This window comes from Ostreococcus tauri (genome assembly GCF_000214015.3).
Source record: "Ostreococcus tauri WGS project CAID00000000 data, contig chromosome 16, whole genome shotgun sequence".
NCBI classification, from domain to species: domain Eukaryota; kingdom Viridiplantae; phylum Chlorophyta; class Mamiellophyceae; order Mamiellales; family Bathycoccaceae; genus Ostreococcus; species Ostreococcus tauri.
This window is the reverse complement of record NC_014441.2, coordinates 217,346-235,990: the sequence shown is the minus strand read 5'-3', so window position 1 is coordinate 235,990 and position 18,645 is coordinate 217,346. Positions and strand designations below refer to the sequence as shown.

Below are 18,645 nucleotides of genomic sequence, written 5' to 3'. Positions count from 1 at the left end.
GCTAATAGCTTGTAGCTTAGAGATTCCAAATGAGTCCGATCTAAAAAGCGAGTGACGTCTATTCGTCGCCTTGTTGGACCACCGGCGCCCCGCGAGTGAGCCAGTCGTCGAAGTCCTCGAAGAGCTCGCCCTCGTAGTTGGAGTCGACCTTCATAGATTCGTAGAACTTTTGACCGACCGCCGAGCGCGCCGCGTTGCTCTTCGCCGCCTTGGCCTTGGATCGCTCCTCTTGCGCGCGAGCTTGCATCTCGCGAGCAACCTTGGCATACGGGTTGAGCTTGTCCATGGCGGACTTGTTCTTGAGAGGGTTGCGCTTGAGCGGAGCGTGGGCGCGAATCGCACCGAGCTTCGGCGCGTTGAGAGCGGACTGAATTTCGTCGGAGTTGATGAGACGAGTCAAGTCAGTTTGCGCCATGATGTTGGTCGGCGGCTTCCAGCCCTTCTTGGAGGCGCTCTTGGAAGTGGAGGTGCCAAAGATGGAGTCAAGCTTCTCAAACGCGCTCTTCGTCCAGATGATGAAGCGACCGACGTGGCCACCCGGGGCGAGCGTAAGCAAGCCGAGGCGATCGACGGAGCACAACTCAACGCCAGGAATGTTACGGAACGCTCGAGTGACGCCGTTGTCTTCCGAATAGACGACGAGCGGACCGCGGCGTTGGACGTAACGGCGGTTACGCATCTTACCCTTACCGGAGCGGACGTTGCGGCTCGCCTTCACCTTTTCGATGTCAGCATACGCGCCGAGCTGCTTGAGAAGCTCGACAGCCTTGGCCGTCTTCTTGATGGAGCTCGCGCTGTCGTCGACGACGAGCGGAACCTCCGGGACGCCCTCGACGCGGTGACCGCGCGCGAGGAGAAGCGACGGCACGGCGGACGCCGCGATAGCGGAGCACACCGCGTAGCGCTTTTCCTTAATGTTCACGCGTCGGTGCCAACGGCGCCAGGTCTACGAATCGCGAAAAGCGGAAGTGCTGGTCAGTCGTAGTCCTCCGTGTCTCGTTCAGAAAGAGCAAAGCCCAAAGCCCTAATGCAAGATCATCTTCGAGCGCGTCTCGCGTCCTCGCTCGCTCGCTGCATCGCTCACCTTGGTCGGCGCGAACATGCGACCACCGCGGCACATGTTACCGAACGCCCCTTGACCGGCGCGGTGGGTACCACCGCCCGGCACACGCGGAATACGAGAGACCGCGCGACCGGTGCCCCAGGACTCGGCCGCGGTTTGGTGGCCGGCACGTCGGTACACGGCGTACGCTTGCCCTGAGAGTCAAGTAAAAAACAGAGTTGTATTTCGTCAGTACTCGTTCGCCGTGCACGTGCATCGATCACGTCGTCGCGTCGTCGCGCACGAAGATCGTCCGCGCCCGAGGTCACATCATCGTCATCGACGTACTGTCGTTCTTCGCGAGGCCGGTGTGCACGGCGTTCACGATGTCAGCGCGGATCGGGGAGAGGAAGACCTCCGGCATGGCGCACGACGCGCCGTTGCCGTTTTGCACGGTGACCGTGGGGAGAGCCGCGGGCATGATGATTCTTTGCGTCGCGGAGAGGCGGAGGGTTTTTCGAGCGAGGCGGCTCGGGCGTGTCGCGTTTCGGTCACAAAGACGAATTTGGTTTTTAATATGTGTGTGTCGGTCTTGTACAGGACGATATTACATATTCATAGAGACGAGTTCAAACGCACGCCGGAAACAAGCGAGGCGTTGTTGAATTTCCCATATTTTGTGTGGCGAATGCCTATACGAGTCACTCCAGACTGCGGCGTCCGAAGGATCTGTGGTACGCCGCGTGCGAGCGCTCTCGCGCGCGTTCCAATCGTTCGGTCGTCTGCGACCGGCGATGACGAGGCTAGTGGTGCATATTTTATGTGGCGTGAATGAATGGTATCCGTAGGATGCGAACGACGACGATGCTTGAAAGTGAGCCTCACGGGACGTCGTCTCGAGAGACGCGCTGGGCCTCGGCGCGCGCCTGTGCGAGCGCCGCCTTTAGCGCCTCCGTCTCCATGCGTAAACCTTCGATGATGACATCTCGTGTGTCCACGGTGGACGGTGTCGATGGCGCCTGACTCGGCGATGGTGTCGACGGCGGCGGTTTCGGGGCGCGCGGTGGTTCTGGAGGACCCGACCCGCTCGCCACCGACGTGGCCACGCGAAGTCTCCATTCGAGATCCTGCGAACCAGTGATGCGCGATCGATCGTCAGTCTCAAAAACGATGATTTAAATCAACATCCCATCGACGCCCGTCACACGACTGGTTCGAGCGCACGCGTCAGATATTTTGAGAAGATTAGTGTTCGACGTCTCTCTTCACCGCTCGACGAACCGTCGAGCGTCGGAGCCCTTGCGCGGTCGTTTCACTCGTCATCCGCGCCGCTCGATCGTGCAGCGGTGCACAAACAACACATCATCACGGACGTGTTGTTCATCGCTCGCCAGCGATCGCGCGCGTCGTCTTCCTCACCTGATTCTCCGCCTCCGCTCGCCGCGCGCGGAGCTCCCACCTCTTCGCTCGCCGCTTCACGTTGCGTCCGCTCACCGCCAACCACACCGCCAACGACCCGAGCGCGGTCGCCAATGGATCCACGCCCGCGAACGCGCGCTCCAGTCGCGTCGGCGGCGGCTCCGTCGTCGTCGCGAACGTCCCACTCGTCTCGCGCTCGGTGCTCGGTAGATAATCCCTCGCGTCGCTGTTATTCGCGCGCGTCATCGCGCGTGAACGCGAACGCCGTCGACCGATCGATCGAATGGTAACGGCGCTCGACGGCGAGCGCGTCGTCGTCGCCCGCATCGCGAACGACGAGCGTCAACGAGTGCGGGAATGTGACTTTTGTACTTTACTTTTCCTTATTCTTCATTCTCTCGACGCTCGTCGCCACTCTTCGACGCGCGTCGCTCCGAAAGTAGATACGCACACAGAGAATCGCACGATGACACTTCCCGACGCCTCAAATCACGCGTGGGCGCAAACGTACGCGAAAGCGACGCGGGATCATCCGTTACCTACGGAATCAGACGGTGGCGCGCCGATACAGTTCTCCTACGGCACCGCTGGATTCCGTACGCGAGCTGAGATCTTACACTCGACGTGTTTCCGCGCCGGCGCGCTCGCGGCCGCGCGTTCGCTCGCGCACGGCGGGCAGACGACCGGAATAGTGATCACGGCGAGTCACAATCCGGCTCGGGACAACGGCGTGAAGTTGGTCGAGCCGAACGGTGGGACGATGCCAATGGCGCTCGAGAGCGTCGCCGAGGCGTTGGCAAATGCGAGTGAGGCGGATGCCGAGGCGCAGATCGCGGCGCTCGGTGAGGCGGCGAGGATGGTTGACGCTTCGGCGGCGGCGGCGGCTCGAGCGAGCGATCGAAAGCCGCGGGTATTCGTCGCCAGGGACACGCGAGCGAGCGGACGGGCGCTCGCGGACGCGGCTCTGGCGGGGATTCGGGCGATGGGGGTCGAGGCGGTGGATCGAGGGGTGGCGACGACGCCGCAGTTGCACTATTACGTCCTGGCGACAAACACGGGCGCGCCGGACGCCGAGGCGGATTACTACGCGCGTCTCGCCGCAGGATACGCCGCACTCACGGAGAAGGATGAAGACGACATGACCGAGACCGAAAACGACACCGATAATTTCCCGCCGCTCGTGATCGATTGCGCCGACGGTGTCGGCGGAGACAAGCTTGCGGGTCTGAGCGAAGCCGTGGAATCGTACGGGTTGAGGTTCGATTTGCGAAACCGAGGCAACGCCGCGGACTCCTCCCTGAACGATGGCGTCGGAAGCGATTTGGTTCAAAAAGCACGAACGCCACCCATGCGTGGTGGGTTCGAGAGCTTGGAGCCGGGCACGCGGTGCGTTTCGGTGGACGGAGACGCCGACCGTCTTATTTACTTTGAGACGCCGCGCTCGCCGGGCGAACCCATTGCGCTCGTCGACGGCGATCAGATCGCCGTTCTCATCGCCGATTTTCTCGGCGAAATGGTGCGCGAGGCCGAACCGTATCTTACGGACGTTCGCGTCGGCGTGGTCCAGACGGCGTACGCGAACGGCGCGTCGACCAAGTTTCTCACCGAGCGTCTCGGCGAGCCCCCAGCGTGCGTCCCGACCGGCGTGAAACATCTTCATCACAAAGCAGAGGAGATGGACATCGGGGTGTATTTCGAATCAAACGGTCATGGGACCGCTCTGTTCTCGCCCGCCGCGAGTAAGGCGATCGAGGAGGCGACTGTGGAGGCGTTGACCCAACGCGCGATGCCTCAAGTCAAGGCGCTCCTCGCGTTGACGCACGCGCAGCGATGCATCAATCCCGCCGTGGGTGACGCCATGAGCGGGATTCTCTTGGTTGAGGCCATTTTGCGAGTGCGAAAAATCAAGGGTTCCATCGCGAATCTGTATTACACGGATCTGAGCAGTCGCCAGACCAAGGTTGTCGTTCGCGACAGGACGACGATCAAAACCGTCGACGCGGAGCGAACGTGCGAGAAACCGCCAGGATTGCAAGAAGCGATCGAGAAAATATTGGATGATGAAGGGAGAGAGAAAGTCAGAGGGCGAGCGTTCGTTCGACCGAGCGGGACCGAGGACTGCGTCAGAGTGTACGTCGAGGCGACGGATGAGGCGACGGTTGGACGCGTCACCGACGCGATTGTTGAAAAAGTGCGGGATCTCTGCGCCTAAGGGCGAAAACACGAAGTCTTAGAGATTTGAAACATCATGAGGTACTAGCGAATCATCGTGTCTCTGATCAGACGAACGCGTCGAGCGAAACGTGCGTGCGAGGGCTGATGATCGCGCGACTTCGTCTCTGAAATACCCGTAACTTTTGCTATACTAAATACTTCATTTTTCCGGACCGACAATTGTTACACCTCGTAGTATAAGCTCATACAAGCTGTGAACGCGTCGACCGACGTGATCCGAACAAGGCCTTCATAGCTCAGTTGGTAGAGCGCACGCCTCTTAAATAAGGCGTCCCGATGACTTCGGGCTCTATATGCACATTTCAACTTCAACCGCACGTAACAGTGTGATTGACTGAATGCTTGACAGTACACGGACATCGTCCCGTAGTGTAAGCGTGTGGTCGCGGGTTCGAGCCCCGTTGAAGGTATCGATTTTTTTTAAGCCCAAAACGGCCAAGGGTGGCCACGGTGCGCGCGGATTCGGGAGTACACGGCTCTTTCATCAAGGGTGGCCACGGTGCGCGCGGATTCGGGAGTACACGGCTCTTTCATCGTACGTCACATTTCATTTTATTTTACACGTGCATCACCGCGAAAAATCCCTCGAAGAGGGCGTCGGATTCATCATCCAAAACGTCATCACGCGTTAACGCCGAGTCCACTCTGGTTTGCGGATGAATCGTCGGCGTCCTGGACGCGACGACGAAATTCACCACGTCGTCCGAGTCGGCCGTATTCGATTCGTCCTGTACGGCCATCATGCACGCGCTCGTGCTCGCGACGTAGCGATCGAGCGCTCTCGCTCCCTCGTCAATGATTTTTCCAACCGCGGCGACGGTGGCGGATACTGCGCTCGCGTACGCCAAGACCTTTGGCGCACGAAACAAGACGTGAGCGACGACTCGGATGAGTTCTCCTCGTCGTGTGCGACGCGCCATCATCTCGTTCGCTCGCATCAACCGACCGTACGATTCACCACCGATGACGCCGAACTCGCGCCAGTTCGCGCCCGCTCCAAAAAGCCACGCGTGCGAGAACGCCGAGCCCTCGATGTTCACCGCGACGTCTCGAGCGGGCCAACTCGCGTAAAACACGCTCGCGATGATACCGAGTGCAAAGACTGCCGTGATCACTGGAATTTGCATCGTCAACGTTGAGGGCTTCTTCGCGCGGACCGCGAGCTCGCGCGTCTTCTCAAAGACGTCCCCGTCGAACGCGTCGTCGAAATCAATCTCCATCTCGTCCACAATCTTCGCCAACATCACTCGGAGCTCCTCTTTCGTTCGCGCACCGACGATGGGAGACTCAAACGCGACCACGGGGGAGCCGAACGAGCCGAATCGCGCGCCGTCCGCGGGCGTGTTCAACGGCGTCGGCGCCGCACGCTCGGACGCGTCCAGTTCGCTCGGCGACGCCGACGCATCGTCCAGATCGAGCCCGAGTCCCAAATCAAACGACGTCTCCAACATCATCGTCGACGCCGCATCCTCCTCCGCGTCGTCTTCATCCACCTCGATCGCGCGCGTCCGCGACGCGTGTTTCGCGCTCATCGTTCCCGGAGTCGACCCCGCGAAAACCGCTCGCGCCACCGACCCCGGCGACGCCCCTCGATCGTCCACGACGTTCACGTCCAACGCGCCGAGCCCTCGTCTCGCGCGCGTCGCCGTCGCTTTCCCATCTCTCTCGCGCGTTCGCGCGTTTTCCTTCGCATCCGTCGTCCCCGTCGTCGCGTCGTCCCACGTCTCGTCGTCGTCCGCCCACCGCAACGCGCGAACCGCGGACGCCATCGCGCGCGCCGTCGTCGTCGTCGTCGTCGTTCGCGCGCGCGATGCCGTCGTCGTCGTCGTTCGCGCGCGCGGGGCGTCGCGCGGTGCCGTCGCGCGCGATGTCGTTCCCCCGACGGTTCGTCTCGCGCGCCGTGGGGTCGGCGTCGTCGTATATAATCACAACGGAGCCCATGTCCACGCCGTCGATGGCCCCATCGACGAAATACATGCGCGCCGTCGTGATTATATACGTCGACGAAATACATGCGCGCCGTCGTGATTATATACGGCGACGCGCGCCCGCCGCGCCGGTGGGGTCCCGGACGTGCATCACACGGGCGTCGTACGTATACAATACGACCACGACCACCCCACCCGCGCCCGCCAGTCTCTCATGGGTTCACGACGGGTTGATTACGGCGAGCGCCCCGCCGCCGCCGCGCGATGGGATTTTTTGAACACCGCCGACGCGACGCGACGCGCGACGCGACCGCGCACGCGCGCGCGCGAACGATGACGGACGCGAAGCGAGCGAAGACGACGGATGGACGCCCGTCGGCGACGGAGGGCGTCGACGCGGTGGTCGTCCTCGATTACGGGTCGCAGTACACGCAACTGATCGCGCGACGGGTGCGCGAACTCGGGGCGTACTCGGTGCTCCTGCCGGGCGACGCGGACATGGCGCGGATCGAGGCGTTGAAGCCGAAGGCGATCGTGCTCTCGGGGGGGCCGAACAGCGTGCACGTGGAGGGGGCGCCCACGGTGCCGGATGGGTTTTTTGAACGCGTCGCGGAGACGTCGACGCCCGTGCTCGGGGTGTGCTACGGGATGCAGCTCTTGGTGCAGCGATTGGGCGGCGTCGTCGAGGCGGCGGTCGGGAAGGGAGAGTACGGGCGCATGCCCGTGGTGTATCAGAGCGATGACTCGTTGCTGTACGGGAAGGGGTCGAAGGCGGGCGATTCGGAGCAGGTGTGGATGTCGCACGGCGACGAGGCGACGAAACTCCCGAGCGGGTTCGTTTGCGTCGGGAAGTCCGAGGCGGGAGCGGTCGTGGCGATCGAGGACGCTGATCGTAAGTTGTTCGGGTTGCAGTACCACCCCGAGGTGACGCACAGCGAGAAGGGGACGGAGATGCTCCGGAGGTTCTTGTTCGACATCGCCGGCGTCAAGGCGGAGTGGTCGATGCAAAACGTCCTGGACGAACAGATCGCCATCGTGAATGAAAAGGTTGGGAAGGATGCGCACGTTATCTGCGCGCTCTCCGGCGGCGTCGATTCCGCGGTCGCGGCGACGCTCGTGCACAAGGCGATCGGCGACCGCCTCCACTGCGTCTTCGTCGACAACGGCTTGCTGCGATACAAAGAGCAAGAACGCGTGATGGAGATGTTCAAGGACCACTTGCACTTACCCGTGGACTGTGTCGATCACAGCGAGCAGATGCTCAAGGCGCTCGCCGGGGTGAGCGATCCGGAGAAGAAGCGAAAGATCATCGGCGCCGAGTTCATCGAGTGCTTCAAGAACTTCAAGAGCGAGATCGAAAAGCGCACCGGAGTGCGACCGACGTTTTTGGTGCAAGGAACGCTTTATCCGGACGTCATTGAATCGTGCCCGCCCCCGGGAAGTGATCAAAAGCACTCGCACACGATTAAGTCGCACCACAACGTCGGCGGTTTGCCCAAGGAGCTCGGTTTCGAGCTCGTCGAGCCGCTTCGCATGTTGTTCAAGGACGAGGTTCGAAAGCTCGGGGCGCTCATGGACGTCCCGCGCACGTTCTTGGCGCGCCATCCGTTCCCAGGTCCGGGTCTCGGCGTTCGCATCGTCGGAGACGTCACCGCGAATAACGCGTTGGACATTTTGCGCCGAGCCGACGAGATTTATATCAACACAATCCGAGAGTTTGGTTTATACGACGAGATCTGGCAAGCGTTCGCCTACTTCTTGCCCGTTCGCACGGTCGGGGTGCAGGGCGACCAGCGCTCGCATTCGTTCATGATTGGCCTGCGCGCCGTGTGCTCGAGCGACGGCATGACGGCGGACTGGTACCCGTTCCCGACCGAATTTTTGAAGACTGTGAGCTCGCGGATCACCAACCAAGTCAAGGAGGTCAACCGCGTTCTCTACGACATTAACAGTAAGCCGCCCGCCACGATTGAGGTGGAATAAATCCGTGGGAGTCGACACGAGGTTATGTTTTAATCAACAACACGTCACACGAAGCACCTTTACACTGAGAATTTCGCGCAAACCGCTCCGTCGCGTCACTCCGCGTCGCGCGCGCGCCCAGGCGGCGCGGAGGGACATTATCTATCCGTTTCTCGCGAGATCCGACCGTTTAAATTTGAATTCGAGACGCGCGCGCACGAGCACGCAATACATGTGAATGCCGGCAAAGTCTTCGTAGTGTAGATGGTTATCACGCTAGGCTTTCACCCTAGAGACTCGGGTTCGAATCCCGGCGAGGAAAGACATTTGCCCTTGCGAAGGCTTTTAATTTTTAATCAAAGAGCTTGCATTGAATTCAGTTCTTCACCGATTACCCGTTACAAAAGTTATTACTCGTATCACATTTCGCGGGTGGACGCGAGGCATTTCCTGTAGCAAGCTTCGCACACGCGCCCGTCACCATCTCTTTGGGGATGACTCACCTTCCCTCGAGAAACCGCATGCGAGCATAGCGCGCACGTGAACGGTGGCTGATTCTCCTTGCTTGCTTTTTGGTAGCACCCAACGCACACGCGTGCACCGCTGACTCTGTCGCGGTAATTTTGTTTCCCTCGAGAAACCGCATGCGAGCATAGCGCGCACGTGAACGGTGGTTGCTTTGCATACAAAGCGATTTGGTAGCATCTTGCGCACACGCGTCCATCGCCGTCTCCGCGGTAACTTCGTTTCCCTTGCATCTCTCTGTCGCACTCAAGGCACTGAAACTGCGGCTTCTTTGCATACAAAGCGATTTGGTAGCATCTTGCGCACACGCGTCCATGGCCGTCTCCGTGGGAGTGACTTCGCGACTTTCCTTGCGGAAAATCTTTGTCGCACCGTCCGCACGTGAACGCCGGCAAGGTCTTCGTACATCGCGTCTTCTTTCCGAATGTCTCTCTGATCTCGACCTCCCTGGTATGGCACACACCGGGCTGAGAAAAGTTCATTCCGACGACGCCGTCCGCGGTGTGCTCGTGCAAGGTCCCGTAGTGCGCGGTGAATACCGCTTCGACGAAGAATCCGGCGCTCGCAATCGCGCGCGCGACTTCCAAAATCGACGGCGTCGACGCGCACGTTTTCACGTACGTCTTCGCCAACTCGACCGCGCTCGCTTCATCCTGTCCGTGAATGACCCACAAACTGCATTGAAAATCAGCATCAGCATGGTCGTCGTCGCCCTTTCGGGCTCGTCGAACGAGTGCGTGTCCTCGCTGAATGTCGTGCGCGCGCCCGTCGCCGAGCAGCGCCGTCAAGTGCTCGTTGATTCGTCGCTCTACATCGACACTTTCCCCGATGTACGCGAACACGAGTCCGTCGTCGGTGCGAATTCTGTAGTGATAGCACCCGCGTACGTTCAGATATCGCACCATCGATCCCGTGGCCGTCTCGACCTTTTCCAAAGCCTGACGCAACTCGAATTCGCTCGCGTCCAGCGCCATCGCCGCGACGCGAACCGCGTTAAGATTTTGACACGCATACTTTGACTCCGCCGCGTTGAGCGGGGAGGACCACTGTGCGTTTGTTGAACTGGTGGTACGTCGAAATGCACGTTGGCGAGACGCTTCATCATCATCCATCATGTCGACCTTCGGCAGCCCCGTCGCCGCGAACAATGGCGCTTCACTCGCGAGCCAATGCGCGAACCTGTCCGGCGCGCACGCGCTCGGTGAGACGCGCGAGTAAATGTCTGAGATGATGCTCTCGAAATCCACGCCGCGCACCGTCTCATTGTTCATGGTCTTGGCGCACAATTCGGCATTAAACACCTCCAAGGTGACGACCGGTGCTCCTCCGAGTCCGTCCCCGGCGGCGCGTGTGACGTATTTCAACGCGAGCGTCGTCGCCGTCGCGACACCACCAGCGGTATCTTTGGGCGCGTCGTTCTCCACCGGCGCCTCCAATCCGACTCCGCTCGCCGCCTTCGGCGCCGCCTCGTCTCGCCTCGCGGCGTTCGTGACGTCGCCGAGAGCGACGCGTGTCGCCTCCGCCGCGAACGCGACGCGCGCGTTCGCCGCATCCGACTCGGCGTCCGCCTCGGCTTTGGCTTTAGCTTTGGCATCCGCGCCACCGCGACCCCCGACTGGCCAACCAACACGTGCGTTAGCAGCAGCAGACGCTTCCACGAATGCCTCACGGTTTCGCTTCCTCCACCCCGCGAATGCGTAGTCGTATCCACCGCGGTATCCCCGCGGCATTGCTCCCGTCCTGCGCGTCCACGGCGGACAGTTAGTTATTAATCCGCCATCGGCGCGCATCGAACGAACGCGTCACCGTCGTCGACGCCGTCGCCCGCGCGCGCGCGCCGCGACGTGAAACAAATCGACGCATCCTTGCGCGCGCGCCCGTCGTCATCGCGCGCTCGCGCGCTCCCCGGCGGCGCGATGCACGCGCCGCCGGGGAACAGCGCGCGCGCGATGCGATCTCGACCGATCGCCCCCTCTCCGCGCCGCGACTCCGCGTCGCGCCGCGCATCGTCCGCGAACGAGACGTACCTTTATTCCCTCGTCGATGTCGTCGCGCGCGCGCGCACGGAACGTTCGCGTTCGAGTCGAATTCGCGCGCCGCCGTCGCGCGCGATTCCAATTCGAAATCGCGCGCGCGCCGAGTGCCGACGCGACGACGCGTCGTCGCCGTCGCAGGCGTCGCGTCGCGCGCGGCCGCATCGCGTCGCGTTTTTTTTTTTTTTTTTTCGCGTCCGCATCGCGTCGCCCCCCGCCGCGACGCGTCGCCACCGGACGCATCGCGGCGGGGTGTGCCGCTCGCCGGTGGCGTTCCTCGACTTTTAGGGTATTTTGTGTTCTAGACCCTAATTCTAGGGGAATTGGGTTCGAAGTTTAGGGTTTAGGGTGAGGCGGGTACGACCGCGGGGCGCGGACGGGATAGAATTACAAGCACGTCTCTCATCGACTCCCCGAATCCGTCGCGCGCGCGGCTGCCGACGTGAACTGGGTCATGAACCGCGCGTCGGCGCGTTTCTCGTCGATACCGCGTTTCTCGTCGACTCTCGATCTCGATTTCTCGTCCATTTCAGTACGCTTCTTCAGCACCTCGTCTCGATCGACTCCCCAAATCTCCACGCGCTCGATCGCGAATCGCCTGGCGCCGTACTAGTTTGTGACGTCATTGATTCACCGTCGGACATCGATCGGTACACGATGTCTTTGGCGATCGATCGGGACATTCGATCGGTCGATCGATCGGTCGATGCCTTTGGCGATCGATCGGTCGATGTCTTTGGCGATCGATCGGTCGATGCCTTTGGCGATCGATCGATACATCGATCGGTGCGTCGATCGATCGCCAGCGGCGACGTCGCGCGGTAACCGCCAGTTCGCGCCCGCTCCAAAAAGCCACGCGTGCGAGAACGCCGAGCCCTCGATTTTTAAGCCTATCAAATTTTTATTTGTATTAACCTCCGTTTAAATAAATTCTGACTATATACGTGCCGTACGTCCGAGTTTGTGCATCACGTATTATCATAGACGAGTCGCTGATTATTACATCGAGCCACAGTTCTTGTCGAGTCCGTTCTCCACCCGCACTGGTACATGTGGATCGGTCGCCGTCGCGATCGGACTTCTCGGAGGTAAAGATGCCGACGACGATGCCTTTAACAATCTCGAGCGCATTAGCGCCGCCTTACGTAGGTCGTGAAGCGGTGATGGATCGGATGGTGACGACGGCGGTAAGCTTCCATGGAACAGCTCCGCCGCGCCGCCGCCATTCACGCCGTTCGCTTTCCCGTAGTTAAACGTCATGGCGCTCTCCCCAGTCGGTGATTTGGCAATACAGGCGCCGCCACCACCGCTGCCGCCGCCACTACCGCCCGATACCACTCCTCCGGGAAGTCCACCAGGAGGAAGCATCGATGCGTCCATCCCGACCGCCGGGTGATTGGAATACGTCCCACTGAGCGTTCGTTTGAGCAGAGATCGTTCCGATCCGTTCATCGAGGGTGATGTGGACATCGATGTCGACGCCCACGTCGAATCACCGATCGCGTACGACGACTGATGCTCGTCCACGCTCAGAGACCTCCACATCGACGACGCCATGACTTCGGACATCATCCGTCCACCGCTCCCCGGAGTGCCCCAAACCTTAGATGGGTGCACCTCGTCTTCCACCCAATCGTCACCGATCCTCGCCCTCTTCGACGCCGGTGATGCCGTTCGCTCGATGCTCATCGGTGTTCCGTCGCCGCCGCTCGTCGTCGAGCTCGTCGGTCCACTCCTCGCCCCGCATGCGCGCTCGCCTCGTCTCTTTGTCATCGTCGGCGACGCGAACGACCCGCCGTGTGCGCCCGTTCCAACCTCTTCTCCGTCGCACTCCTCCCCCAAAGACATGCTCGCCCCGAGTTCGCTCATCGATCTCGACTCCGGGTCTCGCACCGTCGATCTCGAACGCACCGGACCTCGATGTTCGTCCAACGCTCCCCGTTCAGCTCTTCGTCCTACCTGACGATTGAAACCTTCTTCGTCCAAGGCGTCGTCGCGATCGGGCACGTTCACTCTGAGCTTAATCTTAGGCATCGAAGACGTCACGTTTCGATGATTCGATGGATTACCGGTGCCATCGCTCGCGTTGGCGTCCATGACGACGGGGAGTGGAGGCGTCTCGGCAGATCTTATTTCACAACAGAAAAAGCTCAAACATGAACGTCCGTCAGTCACCTTGGAGGTCTCACCAAGACGACGTCGATGCTGCTGGGATCGATCGACCGAAGCGATAGAGGTAACCTAAAAGATGAGCCCGATTTTAAGAAGTGTGTGTCTACGAAACACAGGCGGAAGATTTGATTCACCGAGCTCGCGATGTCAACGTCGCCTAGACGGCGACGGATGCGAAGAGGCCTGGCGACGCCACGCGCAAGATTGGATTCCATGCCGGTGGTGACGGCAACGGCGTCGTTCGAGCCCAGAGGCGACCAAAAGCCTCGATCTGGTTGTACCACCGAGCCGGTGTCCTTGTTCCATCCGAGGACACGTCCGAAATCGTGCTCGAGGACGTCCACAAGGCTTAACATGGACACGTCATTCTCGTGAGCCAACTCTGTGGCGCTTCGAATGTCATCTTCATCGGACTCTCCAGCATGATGAACCGAAATCTTCTTCAATCCCGCATCGATCGAAGTACGCACAGCGCTGGTGATCGTCGCTCCCGAAGGAGCACCGTGTTGCCGAGAGATGACTCGACCGAACGCATCGAGTATGGGCAAGCCGGGCTTCATGCCAGCACCGACGACGTACGCGTCCTCAGGTACAATCGCGTCCCTACACACCGTCGCTTGCCCCCCGTGCCTAGCGATGAGAACGAAACAAATGCGCTTGGCGTCATTATCATCTGCGGCCCATCGCACAGTCGAGGCATACGATACTCTTGAGCCCGCCTGCCGAGCGCTGGCCTCAACGAACGGTAGCTGCGTTGAGAGTGGAATAAGAAATGTCGCCGACCTTGACGCGCGAAACGCCTGCGCCAAGTCGTTCCGTGCCGATCCAATCGATTTATCATCGTACCACGATATCTCAGCCGACGCTAGGTCGGATTTTATCGCACGAATGACGTCTTCACTCGCATTCCAATCGATCAGAGTGGACTCGACGTCTTTGACGAGATGCTCAACGTACTTCACAGCCGCTTCACTACCTTGCATAGACCTACCTAAAAGTAAGTACAACGGAGGTAGAGGGGAGCTTTGAGAAGATGACAGTGGCATTATCGCTGGGCCGGTGTCAAGAGAGCCTCGTCGAGTATCAGCGCCCGATGACACAGCGAACTGATTGTCAAGCCGCTGCATCCTCTCGTCCAAGTTCATAAGTGGCGCAAATGGTTGACCAAGCATGGATCGAACGGCGGTCACTCGCCGCTGTAAATCTGAGGGCATTCCGGCGCACGTGCTCGCGATGGCATCTCGGGTGTTGGCATCGAGATTGTGCAACTTGATCACCGGCGAGAGGAGCTCGGCGGGATATGCCACTGGTGGTCGCCCCGGTTGCACCAGCTGCACGCATTCATCGGACTCCCTGGCGTGCTCCAACAACGCGATCCGCGCTGGGTACCTATTTCTGTGGTAACTCAACAAGCTATCACCCTTCAAGTCCTCTCTAGGCTCTCCAATCTTCTTACCACCGATGTTGGCGTAAGACAGCTGCCCTTGGAGATGGGGTCCACCGAGTGCGACAACTTCCGCGCCCTCTGGTAAATCCATCAGCGAAGGATCGTCGAGAATCTGGCGCACACTCAGAGGACTGCGCAGCTCGTGTCCCAGCGTGCACAGTACGCGTGCCGAGTTCTCATCATCGATTTCGACGTCTAACGTGTACTGATCCAGAACTGCCACCGCGTCGCTCACGGCTGTCCATGCCCATGAACCGCGTGCCAACTTTGAGGTGAGCATGATGCCGCTCCTCCCGACTCGAGAAATGTCAAACATATCCTCAAAGACTCTGAGCGCGTGCTCGTACAGCGATTCCCTCAGAATTTCGGCGTATGCCACGCGTTTTTCAAACGCTGGAAAGCTCGGCAAGAGATCGAACGGCGTGCCCTCCATCACCTCTCGCGTTGATCCGCGTCCGAGCGCCTTTAGTGCCAAGTCTCGTGCGCTCGTCGTCGCGACGCCAAATCTCAACACCTCACCCTCATCCCGCGTCCCCGCCTGCGCGAATAATTCCGTGCCTCGACCACCGTTTGCCTCGAACGGTCTCTCACTCATCGTTCGCACATTGGTTCCCTCTCTCATTAGACGCACCGCGCTCCAGAGCGCTTGCACACATGGTTTCCCCTCGTTGTCGCTCAGCGTGAGCGGGACCACGCGTAATGACGGAAGTGCACCGTCTTCCTTCGTCCCTCTTACCGCATACGAAGTCAGTACGTGTATTGTCGGTTTATCGTTCGCAATTGCGTGCGTCTGCATCGCTAATCTCGACGCACGGCGTCGGTGACGATTCGGCGCGAATCGTGGGAAATCTTCTCGGCACGGCTCGTAGGATTGATATTCCGTGGTTCTCCATCGCGAATTTGATGGCGTGGAGGACACGAACGCGCGAACGCAGTCAACAGGCGTCATGACAGGCGACGAGGCGAGGTAGGACGACACCGCTTGACCCCTCGCCGATCGCATGCCGCACAATGTGGCTGACCCGGCGGGGGCAGAGGGGGACGACGGGGGACGACAAGAGCTGGTGCTGTGCGGAATATGAATAAGATGGCTAGACTAATTAATCTCCTTGGAAGAAGAAATTGAGTATGTTATCCGACGGATCGGCGCCGAGAACGTCGCTCTTGCCGACCTTGTCGAGATCCAGCGGCGCGAGCAGAGACGGGTCAAACGAAGCATCGTAACCAATGTTACCCAGGTCGCCTGGAAGGCCCAAATCATCGGCGCGGAATATGTTGTCATCCAAGAAAGGGTTAACATTCTTCCCCTTGATGGTCATAGGCTGCTCTTTCGCTCGACTTTGGGAGACACCGCCGCTTGAGGAGGCGTTTGACCCGTTGCGCATCAAGTCATTTCCTTGCAGGCGCTTCAAGTAAAGTCGATATTTTTGCAAGTGACTGGCGACGTTCTCTCGCGTCAGACCTTGAATCCCCATGAGGTCGAGGATGCGTTTCGGTACCGCCTTATCAATGCCGAGTTGATTCACCGCCGTGACGAACTGGGTGTGCAACTCTGCGCTCCACACTACTCGAGGCTTCTTTGAACTGTCGATGGCGTCCCCTTTCCTCTCAGCCTCCTTCTCCTTACTACCCTTGGCACCCTTCTTCCCCGCCGGTTTCTTCCTCGCCTTGCTCGAGCCGGCTTCGTTCGCCGCACGCTCGACCTCTTCGCTCTTCGAATCCGAACCCGACGTCTTCAATCGCTTGCTCGGCGACGATGGGTTCACCCCGTCCTCAGAACCGGAGTTTCTCGCTGAGTAATCGCGTCGCACGACGTGTTGCCAAATATTTCTCAACTCCTCGATTCGCACCGGTTTGAGGAGGTAATCCACGGCACCGTGAATGATCCCTCGCAGTACTACGCTCGAATCTGAGTTCGCGCTCATCATGAGCACTGGCAGGTTGAGTTCGAACTGAATTATTTCCAACAGCTTGAACCCATCCACGTCTGGCATGTGCACGTCGCTCAGCACGATGTCGAACTCATCCTTCCTCGTGCGCAAGATGGCGAGCGCGGACTCCGCGGTGGAGCACGCGGTGACTGCGTTCGATGGAAACGAATCGCGTCAACGTCAGTCTGCCGTGTGTTCGCTTAGATAGATATCCACCAAAGTCCCCCCTGAACCCTCGAGGGTTGTCGGGCTCTGACCCTTGGAGGAGGGAAATCGCGTGCCTTGTCTCGGGGGCTTTCGCTCGATGCGACGACGATCATGACGTGATCACGGCGGGATAACTTTGATAAATATATCCTTCACCTCGATCGCGTGTCTCGTCGTCGCAAATCAACTCAAACGCGCGCGTTCGCCCTCGCAATTGTCCGATGCCCGCGTCGTCGCGACTGAATCAGTCCCGTCCCTTCGTACCTCTATATTTACAAGCCTTGAGCATCTTTTCCACAACTTTGAGGCACAGTAAGTCGTCGTCAACGACCATCACCCCCATCCCGGCCGGGAAGTTCTTCGAATCGAAGAGACGGTTGGGCGCCGTCCCCATCGCGGTCCGCCTCGTCACCCGCTTCGCGCTGTGCGGTGGTTGGGATGGGACGAGTCATGGGAGGGACTATTTGATGGTTCATGACTCGACGAATTCAGATAAGAAGATCGATCTGCAAGGATCTCTGCGTTTTCATTGGTTGTCGTTTTTTTGTGGGTTGATGGGAATGGACAAAGCATGTCTCGGCAACGAGCCAGGGTTTGACTCGACGACGACGACGACGTCGATGCGAGTGGGAACGAGAGTACGCACAAGGTTGTTTCATATTCACAAACAAAGTTCCGGGAGCTCACGAGCCTACTCGAAATCCCAATCGTCGCTCTCCCAATTCTTTCCGGTCGACGGTCGAGGCGCGGGCGGCGTTTCACCGGTGGCGGTTCGGAAACCGTCGCGATACGGGCTCTCTTCGTCTGCGAAATCACCATCGAGCGCGTCGAGACCGTCCTGAATGTCGTTATAGTCGTCGTAGCGATCGTCCATGGCGCCTCTTCGTCCACCGTACGCGGAAGAGGAGGCTCGATTATTGCCGACCCCGGCGGAGGCGTCGTACACGTTCGCCTCCAAGTCCACCGCATCTTCGCGTCCATACTCGCGCCTAGCGCCGTAATCCACGTTTCGATCGCTCACGGGCGGAAGCGACTGCATTCGTCGCGGTCTTCTTCCGGATCGACCCCTTCCACCTCTCGGTCGTCCCCCTAAATTGCCCGCGTCCTCGGCGTTGAGGAGCTCTTGTCGTAGAGAAATTGTCTCCGTCGCGAACGCCACCGCCGTCGCCGTGGTCAAGAGCTGTCCGAATAGCATCAAAGGATCTAATCGCCACCCCTGGAAGATCAAGATACCGCCGCAGAGCAATCCTATGGAGCTAAAGAAGACGTCCTTGTCCCTCGACACCTCGGGTCTGGACGCGCGCACTTGATACAGCGCCACCGCGCTCACCATGAGCGACGAACCCAAGACCACGGACGGTCCGAGATCGACGCTCACCAACGCCTCCGTCTTTCTTCGTCCGTCGCATCCGTCCCGTCCTCGTCCTCGATCGAGCCTGAGCTCGGACGACGCACTCTTCGCCCGTGCCGTCAACGTCCCGCCCCGCGCGCGCGTCGTCGTCCACCCTCGCACCGCCGCGCACGTCCCGAATCCGAGGTATCGCGATCGCGACGTCGTCCGGGGGTCCATCGTTCGAAGCGCCATCGACGTCGGCGCGACGTCGTCCACGCGCGTCGAACTCACGTCGCGCACGCGTGACGGTGCGCTGGCGCTGGAGTCCCGTCGTGGGACACATTCCACGCGTCACCGCGTGTGTCGGTGCGACCGCGACGGCGTCGAACGGGCGCGCGCGCGACGGACGGG

General features: G+C 60.0%; 10 protein-coding genes across 10 annotated transcripts; 2 read left to right on the top strand and 8 right to left on the bottom strand.

The window, feature by feature from the left end:
- Positions 1-58: 58 nt before the first annotated feature.
- On the bottom strand, positions 59-1,523 carry OT_ostta16g01410 (Ribosomal protein L4/L1e,eukaryotic/archaeal,conserved site; the record flags this gene model as incomplete). The annotated part of the gene is made up of 3 exons (XM_022985537.1): positions 59-946; positions 1,085-1,257; positions 1,391-1,523. 3 exons carry the CDS (start codon positions 1,521-1,523, stop codon positions 59-61), a joined length of 1,194 nt encoding a protein of 397 aa, XP_022840336.1.
- A 400-nt stretch (positions 1,524-1,923) lies between these two features.
- On the bottom strand, positions 1,924-2,707 carry OT_ostta16g01400 (unnamed product; the record flags this gene model as incomplete). The annotated part of the gene is made up of 2 exons (XM_022985536.1): positions 1,924-2,169; positions 2,462-2,707. 2 exons carry the CDS (start codon positions 2,705-2,707, stop codon positions 1,924-1,926), a joined length of 492 nt encoding a protein of 163 aa, XP_022840335.1.
- Positions 2,708-2,744: 37 nt separating this feature from the next.
- OT_ostta16g01390 (Alpha-D-phosphohexomutase, alpha/beta/alpha I/II/III) lies at positions 2,745-4,673 on the top strand (the record flags this gene model as incomplete). The annotated part of the gene is made up of 1 exon (XM_003083540.2): positions 2,745-4,673. One exon carries the CDS (start codon positions 2,745-2,747, stop codon positions 4,671-4,673), a length of 1,929 nt encoding a protein of 642 aa, XP_003083588.2.
- A 580-nt stretch (positions 4,674-5,253) lies between these two features.
- Positions 5,254-6,465, bottom strand: OT_ostta16g01380 (unnamed product; the record flags this gene model as incomplete). The annotated part of the gene is made up of 1 exon (XM_022985535.1): positions 5,254-6,465. One exon carries the CDS (start codon positions 6,463-6,465, stop codon positions 5,254-5,256), a length of 1,212 nt encoding a protein of 403 aa, XP_022840334.1.
- A 492-nt stretch (positions 6,466-6,957) lies between these two features.
- OT_ostta16g01370 (Asparagine synthase) lies at positions 6,958-8,607 on the top strand (the record flags this gene model as incomplete). Its single annotated transcript, XM_003083538.2, has 1 exon — positions 6,958-8,607. One exon carries the CDS (start codon positions 6,958-6,960, stop codon positions 8,605-8,607), a length of 1,650 nt encoding a protein of 549 aa, XP_003083586.2.
- Positions 8,608-9,005: 398 nt separating this feature from the next.
- On the bottom strand, positions 9,006-10,841 carry OT_ostta16g01360 (unnamed product; the record flags this gene model as incomplete). Its single annotated transcript, XM_003083537.1, has 1 exon — positions 9,006-10,841. One exon carries the CDS (start codon positions 10,839-10,841, stop codon positions 9,006-9,008), a length of 1,836 nt encoding a protein of 611 aa, XP_003083585.1.
- Positions 10,842-12,143: 1,302 nt separating this feature from the next.
- Positions 12,144-13,241, bottom strand: OT_ostta16g01355 (unnamed product; the record flags this gene model as incomplete). The annotated part of the gene is made up of 1 exon (XM_003083536.2): positions 12,144-13,241. One exon carries the CDS (start codon positions 13,239-13,241, stop codon positions 12,144-12,146), a length of 1,098 nt encoding a protein of 365 aa, XP_003083584.2.
- Positions 13,242-13,315: 74 nt separating this feature from the next.
- OT_ostta16g01350 (Ribonuclease H-like domain) lies at positions 13,316-15,559 on the bottom strand (the record flags this gene model as incomplete). The annotated part of the gene is made up of 1 exon (XM_003083535.2): positions 13,316-15,559. The coding sequence occupies one exon, from the start codon at positions 15,557-15,559 to the stop codon at positions 13,316-13,318; it is 2,244 nt and encodes a 747-aa protein (XP_003083583.2).
- Positions 15,560-15,863: 304 nt separating this feature from the next.
- OT_ostta16g01340 (Signal transduction response regulator, receiver domain) lies at positions 15,864-17,295 on the bottom strand (the record flags this gene model as incomplete). The annotated part of the gene is made up of 2 exons (XM_022985534.1): positions 15,864-16,843; positions 17,166-17,295. 2 exons carry the CDS (start codon positions 17,293-17,295, stop codon positions 15,864-15,866), a joined length of 1,110 nt encoding a protein of 369 aa, XP_022840333.1.
- A 297-nt stretch (positions 17,296-17,592) lies between these two features.
- OT_ostta16g01330 (Uncharacterised protein family Ycf66) lies at positions 17,593-18,486 on the bottom strand (the record flags this gene model as incomplete). The annotated part of the gene is made up of 1 exon (XM_003083531.2): positions 17,593-18,486. The coding sequence occupies one exon, from the start codon at positions 18,484-18,486 to the stop codon at positions 17,593-17,595; it is 894 nt and encodes a 297-aa protein (XP_003083579.2).
- Positions 18,487-18,645: the final 159 nt, after the last annotated feature.